The sequence below is a fragment of the Artibeus jamaicensis genome, unplaced genomic scaffold (assembly GCF_021234435.1).
Source record: "Artibeus jamaicensis isolate MK-2021 breed Jamaican fruit bat unplaced genomic scaffold, CSHL_Jam_final contig_958, whole genome shotgun sequence".
Taxonomy (NCBI): Eukaryota; Metazoa; Chordata; class Mammalia; order Chiroptera; family Phyllostomidae; genus Artibeus; species Artibeus jamaicensis.
This window is the reverse complement of record NW_026522022.1, coordinates 405,614-423,552: the sequence shown is the minus strand read 5'-3', so window position 1 is coordinate 423,552 and position 17,939 is coordinate 405,614. Positions and strand designations below refer to the sequence as shown.

The window sequence follows — 17,939 nt, the reverse complement described above, 5'->3', positions numbered from 1 at the left end:
TCCCCCAACGACAGCCCCCGTTCACAGCGTGAGTGACCCCCTGAAGCTGCCGCGTCAGCCCTTGTGGCAGCCGTGAGCCCAGGGCCCTCACCACTTCCTCCCGTGTTTCTACCACGGACCGGGGGGCGGGACCCTGGGGGGCAGACGTCCCTCCTCCCCCACTGCTCACGGGGTGGGGGGGGCGAAGGTTCCGGAAGGCTCGGAGAACTGGGAGGGAAAGCCCCCTGGCTGCTCAGGGTTTGCATCTGGACTGGGTTCCAATCCTTCTTACCCCAAACTGAGGTTCTTTCTACTCCTTTCACCTGGACTTATTTTCACAGGTGACCCACCCGCAGGCTTGAACAACAAGCGTCTCTCAGGAAGGCGGTGGCCACCAAGCAGCAGACACACCTTTGTCACAAGACACCACCAGAGCACAGAGGCGCAGGGTGGAAAGGCCCTGGCTGCCCGGGGCCCAGCGCAGAGGCTGCGCCCGGTCACAGCAGCGCCGTGCCTGCCACATGCTCACCCGCCCACCCTCCTCTTTCCTGCTTCTCAGGAAGAAAAACTTGCTCCCTGAGACCCACCCAGTCCTACAGCCCCGTGACCTCATGAGGCTGTGAATTCCTTACATCCATTTTTGTTTCTGGACTGAATCATCTGAAGTGACCAAACCTCGGGACACTGAAGGAAGGACCCTGCCCGCCATGTGGGGTCACCCAGGCGAACCCCGACACCCACCGTCAGGATGCGCTCTGTGACCGGCATGGTGTTGACCTCGTGCCAGCTCCGGTGCCGGGCCTCGCGCCGGTCCACGAAGTAGCCGAGGATGGGCGAGCCCCCGCTGAACCGCGGCACCTTCCAGCCCAGGGTCATGGAGTGGCCGTCGCAGTTCAGGAGCGTGATCCCGTAGGGGTAGGACGGGACGGCTGGAGGGACACGCAGGTCAGTCTGGGTACCGCCTGTGGCCCGCGCGGCAGCCACCGGGCTCGGCCAGAGCCCTGGGCCTCGGTTCCTCCCTCCCTTCCAACTGTCCGCGTTTCCATCTCCCTTGTTAAGAAAGTCTTACAAACTGTATAAGTTTGCAGCTACTTCTAAGTGACTGTATTTTGCTGGGTATGATGCACTCCTGTGTATAATACCCACCCATGTGTGGGCCCAAACTCACAGGAAGAAAATCTTTTAGTTTTTTAATTCAATTATTTGTTTCTATTTTGATACTTGTTTTTTGCGTGATAAAAGAATTCTATAATTTTTAGTATTATAAAGGCATATACATAAACAAAAGAATTAAAAGCATTCATGGAGATACAGAATCAGCACAGTCCTGTATAACGCACACCCTTACTTTTCCCTCAGAGATTTGGGCAAACAGGCGCTTTATACACACGGCAACTGACAGCGCCTGTCCTGGGCGTTGTCCCTTCAGTAGCACCAGAGCGACGGGGTGTTTGAAAGTGGCCTGGACATCGGAGGCACAAGGCTCCCCCTGCCCTGAGGAAGACCTGGGGGGCTCTCCTGACATTCAAGGGGAATCGAGACCACCCCTCCGACAGTGACACTGTCTAGGCCAGTACGTCCCCCTCCCGCCCGCCGGGTTGAGGACCTCAGATTGATTCTGTGAGGATGAAGCCTCCAGGCTGGGAACTGGGCTACCTCTCCCTGCCGGGTCCCCCCTTCACCCCGACTCTGAGTGACCTGCAGCCGGGTGTCCTTCTTCCCTGAGTTACAGGCACACTGTGATGAGCTCCTCACAGTGCAGCAAAAAACCTAAACAATTGGCTTTCTTCAGAGGAGTGACTCGAACAAGTGGACAGGACTGTTTAGAAGTCCCTCCTGGGAGGACGGAGAGGACGGTGGTGCCCTCAAGACAAAAGGGTGATTGGTTCGTTCTGCTGTCTTCGCCCACCTCAGTCTCATCTAGAATTTCCAGAAATTCTAGAAACGCCCTCATTGGGCAAGAAAACTTAATTGCTAAAAACGATAAATGGGTTTGGAGGCAAAAATAGTCGAGGAGCGAAACATGATTTTCAGAAGTGAAAAGATCATCCTATGACCCTGGACATGCCCTGTAGGACACCCTGTGTCAGAACGTCCCGTCTGCGGGGACGCGTGTGGTGAGTTGGGGCTGCGTTGCTCAGTTCCAGCAAAGTCGAGACGTTTTATGGTGACTTCAGTCGGAGCCACCAGGTCACACGAGCCTGTGGAAGCTGCTGGGACCGTTCGAGACGGTTCCCGGAACCCAGAACAGCTCAAGGTCCCCGAGGCTGCTTGGGAAGGAGCACCCGCGGCCAGAGCAGGTGCGTGAATGTGGGTCCCGAGCTGGGAGACCCAGCTGCCCTCCCGCAGCATCTCCCCTGTGGTAGGCACACGGTCACTCCCCCGCCGGCCCACGCTGGCACATCCGGGACAAGGAGCAACCGGCAAGAAGCTTCCACAGAACCGCACGTCCCCTGTGGGACGGCTGAGCCCTCTCCTCCTCTGACAACCCCAACGGCCCCCCGGGTGTGTGTTCGTGCAGAGGGCACACCCGGGGCCGGTGCCGGGGGGGGGGGGGGGCGGCGCTTACTGAGTGGGGCCTGGACCTTGATGGCGTCGGACTCCTGCGAGTTCTCGCTGGTCCCCACGGCGTTCACAGCTTTCACTCGGAAGATGTACTGCTCTCCGGGCGTCAGGCCGTGCACGACAAACCTGGGGATGCAGGTGCCCGGGTACCGCGGGTGGCCTCCCCCCGCCAGCACAGCCAGGGAAGGGACTTGGCTTGTTGGAGAGCCCGGCACACGCATTGGGCACATCCACTCCCCATTCCTAGTGGGTTCACTGGAAGCAACATGCAGGGGCGGAGAGCAGGGGGCCGAGCCCAGGCCGAGCCGAGGGCCTCGCTCAGGGTCAGAGCCGCCGCCCTGTGCCCCCCTGTGTTCCCGAGAGTCCAGCCTCTGTCTGGACTAAGGGTCGGTCACAGCTGCTGCTGCCCTCCTCACCGCCATGCGAGGCAAACTCAGAGAGAAGCCCTCACACGGTAGGGGCCATGGGCCGGGACGGTGAAGTCAGACTGGGCTCAGGCCTCGACGGCTGACACTGTGCCCATCACCGACGTCACCTCCGTGAAGGACCGTGCCCTGCCTGGGACGGGGCTGCGGGGCCGCCCCCCCCCGCCGCACGCACCCAGCGCCATTGCTCATGGGGGTGCCGGGTGCTGGTGTGATTCATCACTTGAGTGAGGATTTAAAATGTATCATGTCCATCAGTCTCACTCTTCCCACAGCCTGCGGACACCTTGACCGTGGATAATGCCCTCGCACCGCAGCCTTTACAGTGTCCAGTCCCGAGCGGCCCTCCTGCGTGCTGGCTGGAGGGGGACCTGGCTGACGCCCGACCCTCACTGTCCTGAGTCACTTCTCATCTTTCCCCAGTGAAACAGTGGGACCAGGAGCAACGCCGGAGGCACGATGGAGGACCGGTCCCCAGTGGGCGGTCCGGCAGCCACCTCCCTGTCCCCAAGAAGCGCATCCCAGGAAATCCTGGCTCACTCGCGACCTGGGGCTGGGCGGTGGGTGGGGGGGGAGGCAGGCCGCACCTGTTGTAGCCAATGGGCTTGTGGTTGCAGGGCTCCCAGAGGCTGGTCCCGGCCACGCAGCAGTCCACGTAGTAGCCCAGCAGGTCCTCCCCCTGCTTCGGCCTGTCCCACTCCACTACCACGGAGGTCTTCGTGTCCCGAGACACCAGGACCTGGCCCGGCGCAGACGGAGCGACTTTGCGGGGGAGACACAATCATACGTGGTCAGATGTCCGAGTTGTAAAGATGCCTGCAGCTCTTCAAGCCCCTTTTTCCGCAGGGGAGGGCCACCCAGCTTTGGGCCTGGAGACAGGGTTTGGACGAGGAGGCGCAGGACGAGGGTGGATGAACCACCACTGGCCCAGGGGTGCTGGCCAGTCCTCCCTGCCTCCCAAGGCCCCGCCGGACTGCAGACGGGAGGGAGAACAATCCAGAGCTTCCCGCACCCCCACCAGGACCCCTGAAAAAGATCCCCCAGGGACACGCCTGCACGGCTAAGGTTTTGGAGCAGAAAATCACCAATTGTAAGAAAACCACATTTCCCTCATACTTGTCAGACTCCACGAGGGATTCAAGTTCAAATCCTGGTTTGACCATGGACTTCCTCACCCAGCCTTGACAGCTTCAGAGCGGGAACCTCAGCCAGCCAGGTGAGAAACTCTGGCGCACTGAGGGGGTGGGGGCGTTTTTTTAAAGTGACTGCTGCCCGGAAATGTCTCTAACACGTGGCTCAGTCTCCTGAGAAGGAGCTGAAGCCCGGGCGGAACGCTGAGGCCTGACCTGCGGGGCAGAGGCGTCGCGGCCCCTGCGCAGTGGAACCTCAGGCGCCTGCGTTTTAGCGCCTGTGCAGCATTTGTGTCCCGATCGACCCAGGCATGGCTGTCCAGCGCCACCTGGTCCTGGGGCCCGTCCCGAATTCCAGCCACTTGCAGTGACGACTCACCCAAGGTGTCCTGGGCCTGAACAGGGGAGGTGATTTCCGACGGGTCGCTCAGCCCGTGTTTGTTTGCGGACAGAACCCGGAACACGTACGATTTCCCCTCGGCCAGGTCAAAGACGGCGTAGCGCGGGGACCTCACGGCCGTCTGGGCGTTCACCCGCTGCCAGCTGCCGCTCCCGACCACGGACTGTGGAGAGAACCGGGGCCTGAGGGCCTGTTCCCACCGCGAGCGGCCGGGAAGAGCCCGCTCCCGCCAATCAAATGGCGCTGCGGGGGTCCGTCCGGCGCCCCCCACTCTGTGCCGGCCGTGAGTCCGTCCCCAAGTTCATGAAAGGGGAAGCCAATCGGGAGAAAAAGATAAGAAATTATTTAAAGTTGAAAACGCTTGCCAATAAAATTTTCTTTTGAAAGGGAATAATTAAACTGTAGAAAATTTAAGGGAATCGATACACAGGTTGTAGTTTTGGTGCAGAGTGCTGAACGGCAAAGCGGTGAAAGACAGTTTAGGAGAATATCCACAAAATGCCACCACAACCCAGCCGCTCACATGTGGGTTCACAGTAGTCGCTATTTTGCAGCTGTGACAGTGGGAACAGGTGACAGCGATGTTCCCACTATCACAGCAACAGGGTGAGGTGCATCGCGACAGTCATGCATTTAAAAATGGAGCCTTTGAGTCTCTGCGTGACGACCTTCAACAGACTGACAATCGCACCACTTTGTTCAGTGAGACAGAGGATGCAGACTGTGCCTGGGACAGAGACCAAGTCTGTGAACACACTCCGTCTCCTCTTAATAGTGACGATTTTATATCATGGGCCGTTGGTGGTTTTAATTTTATTCTATGTGTCTACATTTTTCAAACGTTCTATACTGCGTGATTAATTTCTGTCCTTGATTACTTTTAAAGTTTCAATTACACGTTTCTTTTTTCCCTATAGGGAGGGAAGAAACGCTTTTGAAAGGAATCCGGAGGCAGTCGAACTTGGGTGCCTGCCACCCTGCTGGGAAGCCCTGTGGACGCATTTCCAACACCCACCCGGGCTTCTGGGGTCCCACTCGTGTTCGAAGGAGGGTTTCCTCCCATTCAGCAGAGGCCACTCTCTCAGAGCTGGCAGGGGGCCCCGTGGGCCCCAGTGTGTTCTCTGGGGAGGGAGGTGACAGCTGGCGGGGGGCTGGGGGACCGGACCCTCAGTTGGAGAAGGGAGGGCAGGGAGGGAGGAGGAGAAAACTTCAAGGGTCTTAGTGCCAAGGTCCCAGGAGCCCAAGGAAGGCTGGAGCCCAAGCACGTCCCTAGCACTTGTCACCCACGCAGGGGCTGCAGGAGAGTGAGGGGGGACCTGCCCGGAGCACAGGACATCGGGACATCTGGGTGGGCGAACCAGGGCTGTGTGTCCAGGGCCACAACACCAGGTGTTTCTTCAGTGTCCAGAACAAAGACAGTCCCACCCTCAGCTGCCTGCAGTGGGAGCCCCTACACAGGGCCGCCGCCCAGCGGCCGTGCAGCTTGGGAACCGAAGGTCAGGGTCACCCCACCCGCCGCGTCCCACAGCCCTCAGGCTCCGGAGCCCAGAGTCCTCAGCGGAAGGGTTAGTGTGACGCCCTCCGTGCAGTGGGGCCTCAGAGCCAGGAGGCAGGGTGTGGGCTCGCTTACTCGGGAAAGGGGGCGCAGAGCCAGAGCCAGGACAGCGCCCGGACACTGGCGTGAGCTCATCTGGTCGTCCACCGGGCAGCCGGTGCCTGCAGCTTCCTTCCTGGAACCTCGGTGACGGGGCGTATGGGGTGGGAGTGCAGGAGCCACTCCTCTGCAAGGGACACCCGGGGGACACGCAGAGGGGACGCGGACAGAGCTGTGGTCTCGGGGCCGGGAGCACTGTACCTTCTCGATGAAGTAGGACAGGGGCTCCTTGCCACGCGGGGACGGGGGGTCCCAGCTGAGGACCACGTAGGTCCTGCTGAGCTCGGAGACGTGCACGTTGGTGGGAGGTCCCGGGACCTGCACGTCGCCTGCAGGGGAACCGGCCGTGTGAGGCTGGGCGGGGCCAGGCCGGCCCTCGGCTCCACCCACCCTGGGGCCCGGCACTGGGCACAAGGCCACTTGGAGGCTCCGCCACGGCCACTTGGGAAGAGGCAGCACGCGGCCCGGCCAAAGATCACCCGGAGGTCCTGAGTGTGACATGAGCCGATTCCCAGGGAAGGGCCACACCCGACATCTGCCAGCTTCTGCCGGAAGTGGGCGGGTGGGGTTCGCCAGGTCGGCTGCCCCGGGCATTTGTTTCTACGCCCTGCGGAACCTGACCCTCTCTGAGGGCCGTCCCCTGCGCTCTCTGTCCTGTGCGTCCTCACGGCTGACACCACACGTCTGCCCCGAGCACGCTGTCCCGGCCCGGCCCACTCCCACACCACTGCCAGCACTGTGGCTCTGCCGCGCGTGTGACAGCCCATGGCGCCGGCGCCAAGCCCACGCTGACGACCACGACTGGACGCTCCCAGTCACGTGTCAGCTGTGCCCCTCTTCTGACCCAGGGCTGTCCTCGCCTCCGGTCAGATGTTGGGGGCGTAGGTGCTGATAAGAGTGCTTTCCACACAAGACAAAGTCCCCCAGACCCACGGCCCCGCCAGCGTGGCGGAAAAGATGACGTGTGCCCTGAGCTTAGCACACGAGTTAAAGGCTGGGGACGTCCCAGGACGCCCCTGGGCCCCTCTGAGACCCCGCTGCCATGGGGTTTCCCTTAGGTGACGGCGCCAAGCTAATTAATTCTTTTCATTTTAAAATTTTCACTCACTCCCCTCAGTGAACTCTGATTACAAGTCCAATAAAAAGCTTCAGATTTCTGACTAATAACGCTAGGTTCTCCTTTTGAATAAGTCACTCTTTCTAAGTATCTCTGGCAGGAATATTAAGAAGTAGTCATGAAATCCGGTAGGAACATTATGTAACAGGTAAGATTCGATCCATTTAGTTAAGCTGTTAGAAATAAAAAGTTTGCATAAATGAATCCCAAATCCTGCCCTAGTGACAAATGTGTGAGAAAGACGCCTGACACCAGCTGGTCACCAGGTGTTGGACTCGCCAGGGTTTGGTTTCTTCTCTACGGTCCCCAAAAGGACGCCAGAATGGACCCCACGAGAAAACAGTGACGCCCACGGCGTGGCCACACCGGGATTCTGGCTCCCACTCCCTCCCTCGGTCCTGCTTTTCTTCCCTTTAACTGCGGGAGACCCTGAACTTGCCCCCTGACCCAAGCCCCTGTTTTCACGTGTAGAGAGCGCCCCTGTCCCGTGGGCCCTGTTCTTTCTCGGCCTACCCCCGCCCCCCACAACCCAAACACCTGGGGAGGAAGAGCGACTCACCCTCCAGGTCCTCCTCATAGATCACGATTTCTTTATCTCCCTCCAAGTGCACGGCTGTGGAGAGAAAGGTCCGTGCCGAATGCACCCCCTGTCCCCCCCCCCCCCGTTTCCTGAGAACAGCGCCCGCCCCCATGAACAGCATCCGCCCGGCCTTCTCGGCCGCGGCTCCAGCACATCCCTTGCCCTGAAGGCATCGGTGCCGACGCTTCGGAAAGGGTCGAACGGCACTCAGCAAGCGAGCCCGCGGGGAAGGAGGACGGAGCCCTGCTGAGACCATGGCCACGGCCCCGTCCCACTCAGGAATCTGCGGACGTGAAGTCAACACTGACCCAGAGTGGCCTGCTCTCTGCGCCTTCCAGTTCCCTTCAGGTGCTGAGACTGCATTGTCGACGGGCCAAGAAAAGTCTAATTCTGCACCAGTTTAACTGGGTCTCAGCGAAGAGCAGCAGGAAGGTGTGGGTCTCAGCCTGGCCCGCCCTCCCCTGGGGAGGCTGATGGTGTGGCCCGCGCCCCAGGATGTCCGGGCACCGTCGGGGGCAAAGCGGGAGGAGCGCACCCCACACCCCCAGGTCCCGGCCGCAGGTGGAACGGGACGCGTCAGCGACCCACCTTGTAACCTCCTGAGGTCAACGGGGTCGAGGGCGGCCACGGCCTCCGAGGCGCGGGACGGCCGGCTGACGCCCGCACTGTTGACCGCCCGCACGCGGAACTGGTAGGAGCGGCCCTCGAACAGCCCGGTCACGGGGTAGGTGCAGATCTTCACGGGCGAGTCATTGCACTGCAGCCAGTTGTCCGTCCCCACCTCGCACCTTTGGGGGACAGCGGGCGAGGGAGGCAGGGCTCAGCCCACAGCGTGCAGCGGGCACACTCGGGTTTGTGCACACGTGGTGTGTAACAGTTACAACAGGAGGAGGCCACACGCTGCCGAGACGGGTGCCTTCAGAGCACCGAGGGGCCCAAACCATAAGAATAAATGGTAGCAGGCAGCTATTGAAGAAACGTGCGTTCCCGACTCTTGGCAATTTACAGGCTAAGATTAATTCCTCATTTCAGACACGTTTAGGGAAAAATCTACGGCACAAGCCATTTCAGGGCCATCCGTGGTCCTTCTTTAACAAGTTCCATCACAAAACCTGGGGGTCCCGCAGCCGCCGGGCCATCGGCCTCCCCGGCTGGGAAGGGGGGCCGCCCTCCACTCTGAGCCCAGGAGTGCAGCCCGGGTGCTGGCCCGCCACCCACGCGGATCACGGCACAGTGTTTCTTTCAGCACGGTTCCCCCGTGCAGCTGAAGTCTTGGAAAATATTGAGTCCTGACCATGTTTAACCTCCACTTTCCGGAGGCCGAGATATTTGAAGACCACACTTCCTGTCGATTTCCCAGGAGAAAAGAGCAGAGGGAGCCAAGAGCCTTTCAGAGAAATCTGCAGCCGTTTCAAAAAGAATCAACTCCCTTTTCTCCTAACTGCTCAGAATTGTTCACGAAAGTTTCTGCCCCACACCTGCTAACCCGCCCCAGCCGGAGTTCTGTGTTTTTGTCTTTCCTGGGAGGGGAGAAGGGACCGTTAACCGAGAAGGTGCCTGAAACCGGTCGGCCAGACGGCTGAAAAACCTCCAACTGCCGCAGGGGATACAAATCAGCTTCCGTTTTCTGGTTTTTAATTCCAACTAAACCCTGAAGGACCCCGAGCGCTCTGCGGTCTGACCCAAGCCTATTGAAGTATTGCCCGGACGTGAATATTTTAGCTGAACAAGTAGCTTTGTTGGGCAAAAAGAACTTAATGGCCAGAATGCCAAAAAAAAAACCAGAGCTGACTGATATTTTTTCTCAAATAACCATCTTATGTCACTGGGCTTTACACACATAAACTCTTCATCCCTCCACCCACTCAGAGCCCAAAGGCCGGACCCTCTGGTCTCACTTGTGAATTTGTCCCCTGTGACTGTCATTTCTGCTGTGACCGGCAGGTCTGTTTCAGGCACAAACCACAGGCCCGGGGACGCCTGGCCTCTCCCTGTGCCCTGCCCGGGCGGTGAGTCCCACACCGAGGGAGGGACAGGACGACACACACATCCCGGGTTTAATGACCCACATTTCAGTTTCCGCCTCAAAGGAAGTTCCCACACGGGGTCATGTCTTCACTTGGGGACCAGAAGAAGCCCTCCCCACGGAGCCAGCAGGGCCGGGAACTGCGAGCCCGCGTCTCGTTCTGCCCAGCGTCCCGTCCTCCGCAGGGAGGGACCGGCTGACCCGCACGCTACCGGGCCAGCCCGTCCCCGGCCCAGGCTGCACCCTCCACTGGACTGGACGTGACACCAGGTGCTGAACAGGTGACAACGCAGGCGCCTGGGGACGGCCGGGCCCCGCCTGGTCGGGGACACTCGCCGACCAACAGGAGTGTCCCCAACCCACAGCGAGGACCTGGGGCCCGTCAAGAATGGAGTCGAGACCCTGAGCCTGGAGAAGCACCCGGCAGGTCCTCCACGATGGCGTGGGTTCCAGGAATGTCCCCAACCCCCTGAGGACTCAGCGGGCGCTCACCGATCGACGAAGTAGCCGAGGACGGGGCTCTCGGTGGTCGTGTTGGGCGGCTTCCAGGTGACGATGACGTAGTCCCGGTTTGCGTCTTGGCACAGCACGTCCATGGGCGCGCCGGGGGCCCCTGTGACCAGCGGGTCAGCATCTGCGGGGGGGACACGACCCCGGTGAGAGTCCCTGGAGTGGGGACACCTCGGCCCCCCTCAGCCTCCCCGCTGCCCACAGGAAGCCTGTCCACTCCTCACATCCAAGGACGCACCTGTCCTACGACTGTGATGCGTCATCGGTGACAAGACATGTGAACACCTGCATGAATTTTCTTTAACTCGAAACCTCCTGCCCTGTGTGACATGCTCCCTTGACACCCCGGAACCGCGCGGCCCGGCACCCAGCGCCCCGCGAACCTCTGACGAAGAGGAAGGCGCTGTGCTCGCTGACGCCCCCTCTGGACACGATCCTCAAGGTGTAGAGCCCCTCGTCGTCCTTGCTCAGGCGGCTGAAGGACAGGGAGGCCTGGCCCTCCCCGAAGAACACCCTCGTCCACTTGGACTCCTTCAGCAGCACGTCTGAGACAGAGCGGCGGGCGGCTCAGGCGGCGGCGAGAGCGCACGGGCCCTGGGTCCCTTCACGAAAACACTCCACAGCCAAGGAAGGCTTTGCTTCCTGGTGACCCGGGCTTCCCAGCGCACCCCGCCCACCCGCCCCCACCCCACCGTGTCTGCCGGCATCAGCCGGGGGCTCGCAGCCGGCTGGGAGTTTTCTCTAAGGGGAAGCTGGGTGCAGGACAGGCCCCTGCTGTTGGGCTCTGGGGCCGTCACTCAGGAAACTACCGGTGACCCAGGGCCAGCCCTGTGACACCGTGACAGTTGCCCTGAGCCCCCAGGCGGCTACGCGGTGACTCAGAGGGAGGGCACTCCGGGAGCGTGTACTTCCAGCAAAGGGGTCAGTCGCATCCGAGCCGGGTGCAGCAGCAATTTAAAACTGAGGACTTGTTTATTTCTGGAATTTTCCACTTACTGTTTTCAGACCCGGGTTCAGTGAAACTCTGGTGGGGAAAGGCAGGGGAGGGAGGACTGCCACGTTCTCCCCCGGCAGGAGGCCGTGGTCTCAGGCCCCCCCCACCGCCCCCTGCTGAGCAGGCGTCTCTCCCTCCAAAGTCTCCCTGCACCGCAGCCTCCGGGCTGCCTGCGTCCCTGTGTCACTGTGCCCTGACTCTGCTGAGCACACGGGACACTCCTGCCCGCAGCTGACAGCCCTCCCATGGGCTCTCCCTCACCCTGACCTGTGCCCCAGGGTGACCCCGGACAGCGCACCTGGCAGCACCTGTGTTTGGCCAAGCACCGCGGCCGGTCCCAGGTCGCCTCTCACACTGAGCGATGCCAGGCTGCCCCGCTGCACCTTCCCCCGACCGAGACCGACCGTGAACGTCTCGGCAGCGGGAAGAGTGTGTGCTGCGTGGTCTCGCTCACACTGTGTGGGGTCCTGACCCCCAGAACGCCAGCCCTTTGCAGGCTGAGCCCAGAGGTGAGGGGCACGTCCCCTCGCCCAGGCTGTGCACAGAACGGCCTGTGCTGACCGGTGGCAGAGAGGCCGCCCCACCCGCAGGGCCCAGCGACACACCTCCTGGCAGGAGCCTGAGCCCGGGTCCCCGCGGCCCCCACCTGTGCCGGGAGCTGACACCGCTGCTCCCCGTGCAAACTGAGTTACCGCACTCAGAACCAGCCCGGCCCAGCACGGGCTCTAACAGATGTTAGCTCGCTGTTCTGTGTTCTTTTCCCCACACAGGGGCCTCTTTATGGAAATCTCTGGTGACTCATTAAGTTCTCCCCCGTTGTTAACCTCCCCACACTCCTGGGGCAAAGTTCAAGGTCACAGGCAGGTCCCACATTCTCTCTCTCCCGGCTTTGTCCCCTGTGGCCCCCTCAGCAGAAAGAGGAAAGCCAAGTTAACACTTTTACAACTCATTTTGCCCAAAGTGGCCAAGGCCAAGTTCACAGCCTGCAAGGGGCAGTCTCCCTGGGGGGTGGGGGGGGACGGCCTCTGCACTCACCATCCCGGTACCACTCAGCCCGCGGCTGCACTCTTTTCAGGTCCGGTGTCACCAGCAGCGTGCACTTGAGTGTGACCGTCTCGCCCTCTCTCCTGAAGGTGACCCCGAACTTCTCCAAAAACTGGACATCGAAGTGCGTGTACGGGACGACAGAGGACAAGGGCACTGCACAGAGAGAGTGGGGCGGTCACAGGCTGGCCTCCTGGCCATCTGGTCAGAGACCACCGGGGACAAAGGGCTTCTGTCGGGAGTGGCACAGGCAGGGCAGCTTGGTTGTTCTACATGCGGAGTCGACACCAAGAGACTTTGGGAGCCTACTTTTCTGGTACCCGGGCAGCTGGTGGTCATTGGTCCTGGTGCCCACCCAAAAATAAATAAATAAACCTACCCTGGACCTGGGAGGGACACCGAACTCACTGCCTACGGGCCACTGCGGGCACCGGGGAAACTGGGGAGGGCACAGCCACACAGGTGCTTCAGCCAGGGGAGGGGTGAGGGGAGGGACGAGGGGGGAAGGGGAACCACGTGGCGGGGAGTGACAGCGGGAGGCAGAGGCGCGGGTGTCCCCACGTGGCAGCACATGTCCCTAGCCCATGGCAGCCTGGCGGGCCTGGCGCCCACCCTGGTCCTGCCTGGCTGCTCCTCGGGACTGAGCAGGCCACCTGGGGACAGTCAGAAGCCTGTCCTCGAGCACCTGATGCAGCGACGGCCTGCGTTCCGGTCAAGGGTTGGGGTTCACGGATTTCCCCAACTGAAAATGGGAAGTGTCGCCGGCTCTAAGACACCTGGCAGGACCAGGGTGGTCCTCACCCGGCAGCGCAGCCGGTTAGAGCCTCGTCCCAACACACCAAGGTCGCGGGTAAAGAGGGAAAGGGTGTAAATGCCGCCTGGCCACAGAATTACATCAGGACAAACTGTCGGCAGACTGACCCTGCCAGGAAAACCAGGAGAGCCCTTTGGGCTTAAGAAAAAAGATTTGACCTTAAACCTTTTAAGTAGTTGTGATTACATGCTACACCACAACACATTTTCCTGCCCAGAAAGGAAACGGCCGACTTACGTCCAATCGGGAGTCCCACGGAGCGCAGGGGCGTCTCCTCCCCTCGGAACCCTGCCAGAGAGCGGGGTGAGCGCAGCCCGGGCGGCCCAGGGCCCACGCGCGAACCCGCCCCCCCGGGGCGCGGACTCACTCTTCACCACCACTGCCGCGTTGGTGGACACCTGCCCGTGCGCGTTCGTGGCCACTGCAGAGTAGGTCGCGGTGTCGTCGAAGTTGGCCCTTGGGAGAGAAAGCAGACGAAGGCCCTGAACCTGCCGTGGGCTGCTCTGTGAGAGCCCGTGGCCCGAACTTGGTGCAGGAGTGGGCGGGCTGAGGACAGTGGGGCGAGCAGCAGGAGCAGACCGCCGGGTCGTCCACTCTGCCAAGGCCCCGGGACAGCTCCTCCCAGGGGATTTTAACCTCGCTTTTCACTTGACTTGCAAATTAGATCTCATTAACCTCCGGCAGAGTGGCCTCACACGTCAGCACTGGCCGGCTCACCAATTAGCACTTGGGGCTGTGCAGGCAGGAAGGCTGGAGGAGAAGAGCCTGCGGTCCCCTGGGCTGTGTGTGTGTGTGTGTGTGCGTGCGCGCGCGCGCGCCCAGGAGGGCCGGCCGCCTCGCCCCTCGGCCTTGGGAACGAGGCCGCGGCCCCCAGGTCTGCAGACCTGCTGACCGACTGACAGCAGCCACTGCTGTCCCCACGGCTGTGCCGGGTGTGAGGGGAAGCTCAGCCTCCCGGGCACGGTCCCTCTTAGCTCACTCTGCACTTCCCTCCCATACGTGTGCCTCCCGGTGTGAAGTGTGCTGGCCCGGGGCACGCACACAGATGGCGACAGACCCAGCTGCACGCATGCACGAGGGGGCCCACACGCCCCGCCGCGTCCCTGCACGGCCGGTGCCCTCTCCCTCCCCGGGCCGAGCGAGCCTCTGCTCCGTCACTCAGGGACGAGGGGAAGGGGCCTCCCTTCCTGTCCTGACGGGTCCCCAGAACAGGAGACGGCTGTCCACGAACCCCCCCCCCGGGGCACCCTCCTGTCCTGGAGTCCCCCTGTGGGGAGCCCCAGGCCAGCTCCGGCGGCGAACCACGGACATTCTGTCCCCTTCCGAGGCGGACAGACACGCATGTCCTTCCTCCCGGGCGGGCAGGCCCTGTGCCCTTAGGCTGGATGCTGCCACTGGACTTGAAGTGTCACTCTGCTTAGAACTGGAGTGTCCCCATCTAAAAATAAAGTCCGAGAAGAGGGTTAGGCCCACAGCCCTTCGGCGAGGGTGGGGGCCGGTGTGACCAAGAACACACGGGGCCACGGTGCTCGGCTCTCCCGGGAGCACTGCGCGCCGCATTAACATTCCTCGGAGAAAGGGGACGCCCACCGCGAGTCCCCCGGGGACGTCTATGAGCTCGCAGAACGGCGCACACTCCAGCCGGCATTCACGCGGCCCCGCCGGCCGGGCCCCACGCTGCTCTCTCAGCAATCCAAGAATCCGCCCGGCCAGGCCAGGGCACATTCCTAGGGACACATGTCACCCTGTAACCGGAGGAGAGGCTGGTTCCCCAGCAGCTCACTCCGCCCCGCAGGAGCCGCTGGGGTCCGGTGACCGGGACTCAGCACATTGGGACCGACAGCTGGCGGCACGGGCGTGGGCTCCCCGGCCGCTGCCCGAAGGGCGGTCCCATGTCCTATGTTCGAAACACCGGCCCGGCTCGGAGAGCTGTGCGGACGGACGTCCCTCCCGGGGTTCCTTTGCCCGCCGCCGGCGTGGACCCGCCTCAAGTTGGGGTCTCGGTCTGGGACCCCGGTGCCCACGGCCGGCACTGCGTAGGTCCTCTGCCGACGGTGCGGGCCTGGCCTCCAGGCAGGAGCCCCGACTCCTCTGAGGAGACTCGAGTCGCCCTGGGGAGCCACACCCGTCAGCACCCTTCACGCCCGTACGACACCCACAGGTGGGGGTCCCGGTTCTATCGGGAACCCGGCGGGGCCCCAGGAGGCTGCATCTCGGGCTGAGAGGAGGCGAGGGCCACGGAGCAGGAGCAATGCCACCCTGAGGGGACGCGGCCTGGGCTGCGGGTGAGGGGCGGGGAGCACCCGAGTCTGGGCTTCCCCCCGGGAGTGCAGACAGAGCCCACGGTGACACCGTCACTGCCACACACGCCAGAGACGGCAAAGCCCCGAGCCGCACACGGCCGGGTGTCTTCCTGACTCGCTGGCACTCGGTCCCCGCGGTTTCCCCGGAGGGCTGGCTGCGACTCACCACGCACACAACTGCCCTGCGGGAACACACACACCTGCAAATTCGCGTCCCTCTCAGTAACCGCCTGAAACGGAGCCCCTGGCATCCCTGCTGCGTGACTGACACGCATTCGATGCTGTCAGACCAAAGGTCAGCAGTTCACAGGTCAAAGGCGGACGGGGGACCAGCGCAGGCCACTGCCTCCTCCACTGTGTCTGTGGGTTTCAGTGACTGTGCAGGAAGGAGCAGGTTTGGGACGGGGATGTGCTCCTAAAACTATGGCCTGCACAACTGGTGATCTTCCAGTGAAAAGCAAAAACCGCGTTATACGCAGGAACAGGAGCGCCTCACTTCAGTCGGAAAAGCGCGGAGTCTGCGGCCGTCTGCGCATGCGCTGGGTCGGGAGGCAGAGCCGCCCGCTCACCCACGGCTGACCCTGGGCGCCGCGCGGGCGGGCCGCCGCGTCTTCTCTCACTTGCCTGTTCTGTCTGCCCTTTTCTATTGGGCGTGGGAATCAGACCAAGGTTGCGTTTCTTTGAAGAGTTTGAGCTGAAGACGGTGCTCAACCTGGTGCAAGACGCAGCCGGGTGCGGGCGCGGTGTGCGCCCCCGCCCCGTCTCCCTAGCTCCCTGCAGCCCGTGCACGGCCTCACCTGTGGATCTCCAGAGTGTGCACGCCGTACATGCTCTCGACCCTGTACTTGCCGGGGTCGGCCGCCTGGCAGATCAGGTTGCCGTCTTTGTACCTGAAGGAGGTGGCACCGGGGTCCGTGTGGGAAAGGCAGGCATGTGGCCCAGCCACCCCTCCGCCCCCAGGGGGCCACTGCCTGCCCCTGCACGTGCCTCCTGTGTCTCAGACTGTGGTTGAGGGACAGCGGGGACCCCAGCTGCTCTCGCTGAGCCCTGACCATCGGTCACACCTGGACCTGGGACAGTGAACTCAGGACCCCCCACAGGAAACTCGATGGAGGAACCGAGGTGGGCTGCTCCCTGCCCAGCCGCCTGGAGCCCAGCACCGTGAGGACGCACAGGGGAAGCTCGAGGGTCCAGTGCCCTGATCCTGGCTGGGGGCAGCCGGCCACCCTGCCCCACCTGCCCAGGACCACGCCAGGGGCTCCGAGACACGACCCTGCACTGCCCCGGGGCTTGGTGACAACGCACGGTCATCCCAGTGCAGTGCAGGCCCCACCCAGGGGTCTCTGTGGGGTTGGGCACAGCCACCGGAGCGTGGGTCACTCAGAGTGAGAGTCCTCTGGCAACCTGGCCAGCCCTTCTCACCGAGGCCGAGGGCCTGGGTGTAGTCACATTGGACCTTGCATGGTTTTTTAATTTTTTTCCTGTGAGTTTCATAAAGGTGTGTCCCCCATGGTTCTGAGCTTGGCTGAGGGGGAGTGGCTGTGGGACCCAGCACCCTCTGCACCTGGACCCTGGAGCCCGGCAGGTGCCTGAGCAACACTGCATGGCTGTGCTCGGCCCGGGGCCCACTCACCACTGCACCACGGGCGTGGGGAAGCCCTGCACGGTGAAGCAGAGCTTCACGCTCATCCTCTCCCAGACGGTGTGGGAGCGCAGGCGCACCAGGATCTCGGGGGCCCGCCTGGTCCGCTCTGCGAAGGTGTCCTGCTCCTTCATCCAGGCCAGCTTGTCCTGCACCTGCCCGAGGAAGCAAGGACAGTCCATCGTGTGTGGCAGGGGGGATGCGCCCCACTGGCCCCTGGGTAAGCAGGCCTCTGCCATCGATCCTGCCACGGGACGTCGACACCCCAGCCCTGCCCAGCCCCCCACGGGCCCCTGGAGCCCCGCCTACCATCTGCTGGATGGAGAACTTGTCCAGTGTGTCCCGGGCCTGGGTGCGGGCCAGGTGCACGTCCTCCTCCAGGTCGGCCAGCTCGCCCAGGAAGCGCCGCCGCTTGGTCTCTGCGTATGAGGCCACCAGGGACCGGTACCTGTGGGAACAAGGGGGAGACTGCCCTTGTGGCCCCGGTATGGTCGCTGGGGGCCGGAACCTTCTTTGCCTCTGTCTCTCATTGGAGGGCGTGCCGGGCCGTGTGAGTACTGCCCGCCAGGTATGGAGAAGGGTGGGGACTAGGTTCCCAAATGACACAGACTCCCGATGACCCTCGGGCCTCCTGGGACAGTCACAGGCACCAGGGACCCTGTGCTCTGGGCAGTGGCTGGGAGTGGCCATGTGGGCCCTGGGCCCCGCACCTGGGGTGTCCTTCAGAATGGCCCTCCACACGGGGGCCACAGCAAC

At 62.3% G+C, this 17,939-nt stretch overlaps 1 protein-coding gene and 1 non-coding gene across 2 annotated transcripts in view; one reads left to right on the top strand and one right to left on the bottom strand.

The window, feature by feature from the left end:
• MYOM2 (myomesin 2) overlaps positions 1 to 17,939 on the bottom strand; it is a 43,588-nt gene that overhangs the window by 18,913 nt on the left and 6,736 nt on the right. The window contains exons 4-18 of the mRNA XM_053655379.1: positions 17,493 to 17,631; positions 17,175 to 17,338; positions 16,339 to 16,431; positions 13,606 to 13,694; positions 13,476 to 13,526; positions 12,416 to 12,580; positions 10,770 to 10,931; positions 10,369 to 10,510; positions 8,439 to 8,638; positions 7,830 to 7,883; positions 6,355 to 6,482; positions 4,479 to 4,662; positions 3,557 to 3,731; positions 2,549 to 2,670; positions 721 to 908 (exon numbers count right to left, since the gene is read on the bottom strand). Of these exons, the coding sequence (XP_053511354.1) occupies positions 721 to 908; positions 2,549 to 2,670; positions 3,557 to 3,731; positions 4,479 to 4,662; positions 6,355 to 6,482; positions 7,830 to 7,883; positions 8,439 to 8,638; positions 10,369 to 10,510; positions 10,770 to 10,931; positions 12,416 to 12,580; positions 13,476 to 13,526; positions 13,606 to 13,694; positions 16,339 to 16,431; positions 17,175 to 17,338; positions 17,493 to 17,631 (2,056 nt within the window). The remainder of the gene's footprint in view (positions 1 to 720; positions 909 to 2,548; positions 2,671 to 3,556; positions 3,732 to 4,478; positions 4,663 to 6,354; positions 6,483 to 7,829; positions 7,884 to 8,438; positions 8,639 to 10,368; positions 10,511 to 10,769; positions 10,932 to 12,415; positions 12,581 to 13,475; positions 13,527 to 13,605; positions 13,695 to 16,338; positions 16,432 to 17,174; positions 17,339 to 17,492; positions 17,632 to 17,939) is intronic.
• On the top strand, positions 12,646 to 12,779 carry LOC119037370 (U11 spliceosomal RNA). Its single transcript, XR_005080183.2, has one exon. It is a non-coding gene; the product is annotated as a U11 spliceosomal RNA (small nuclear RNA).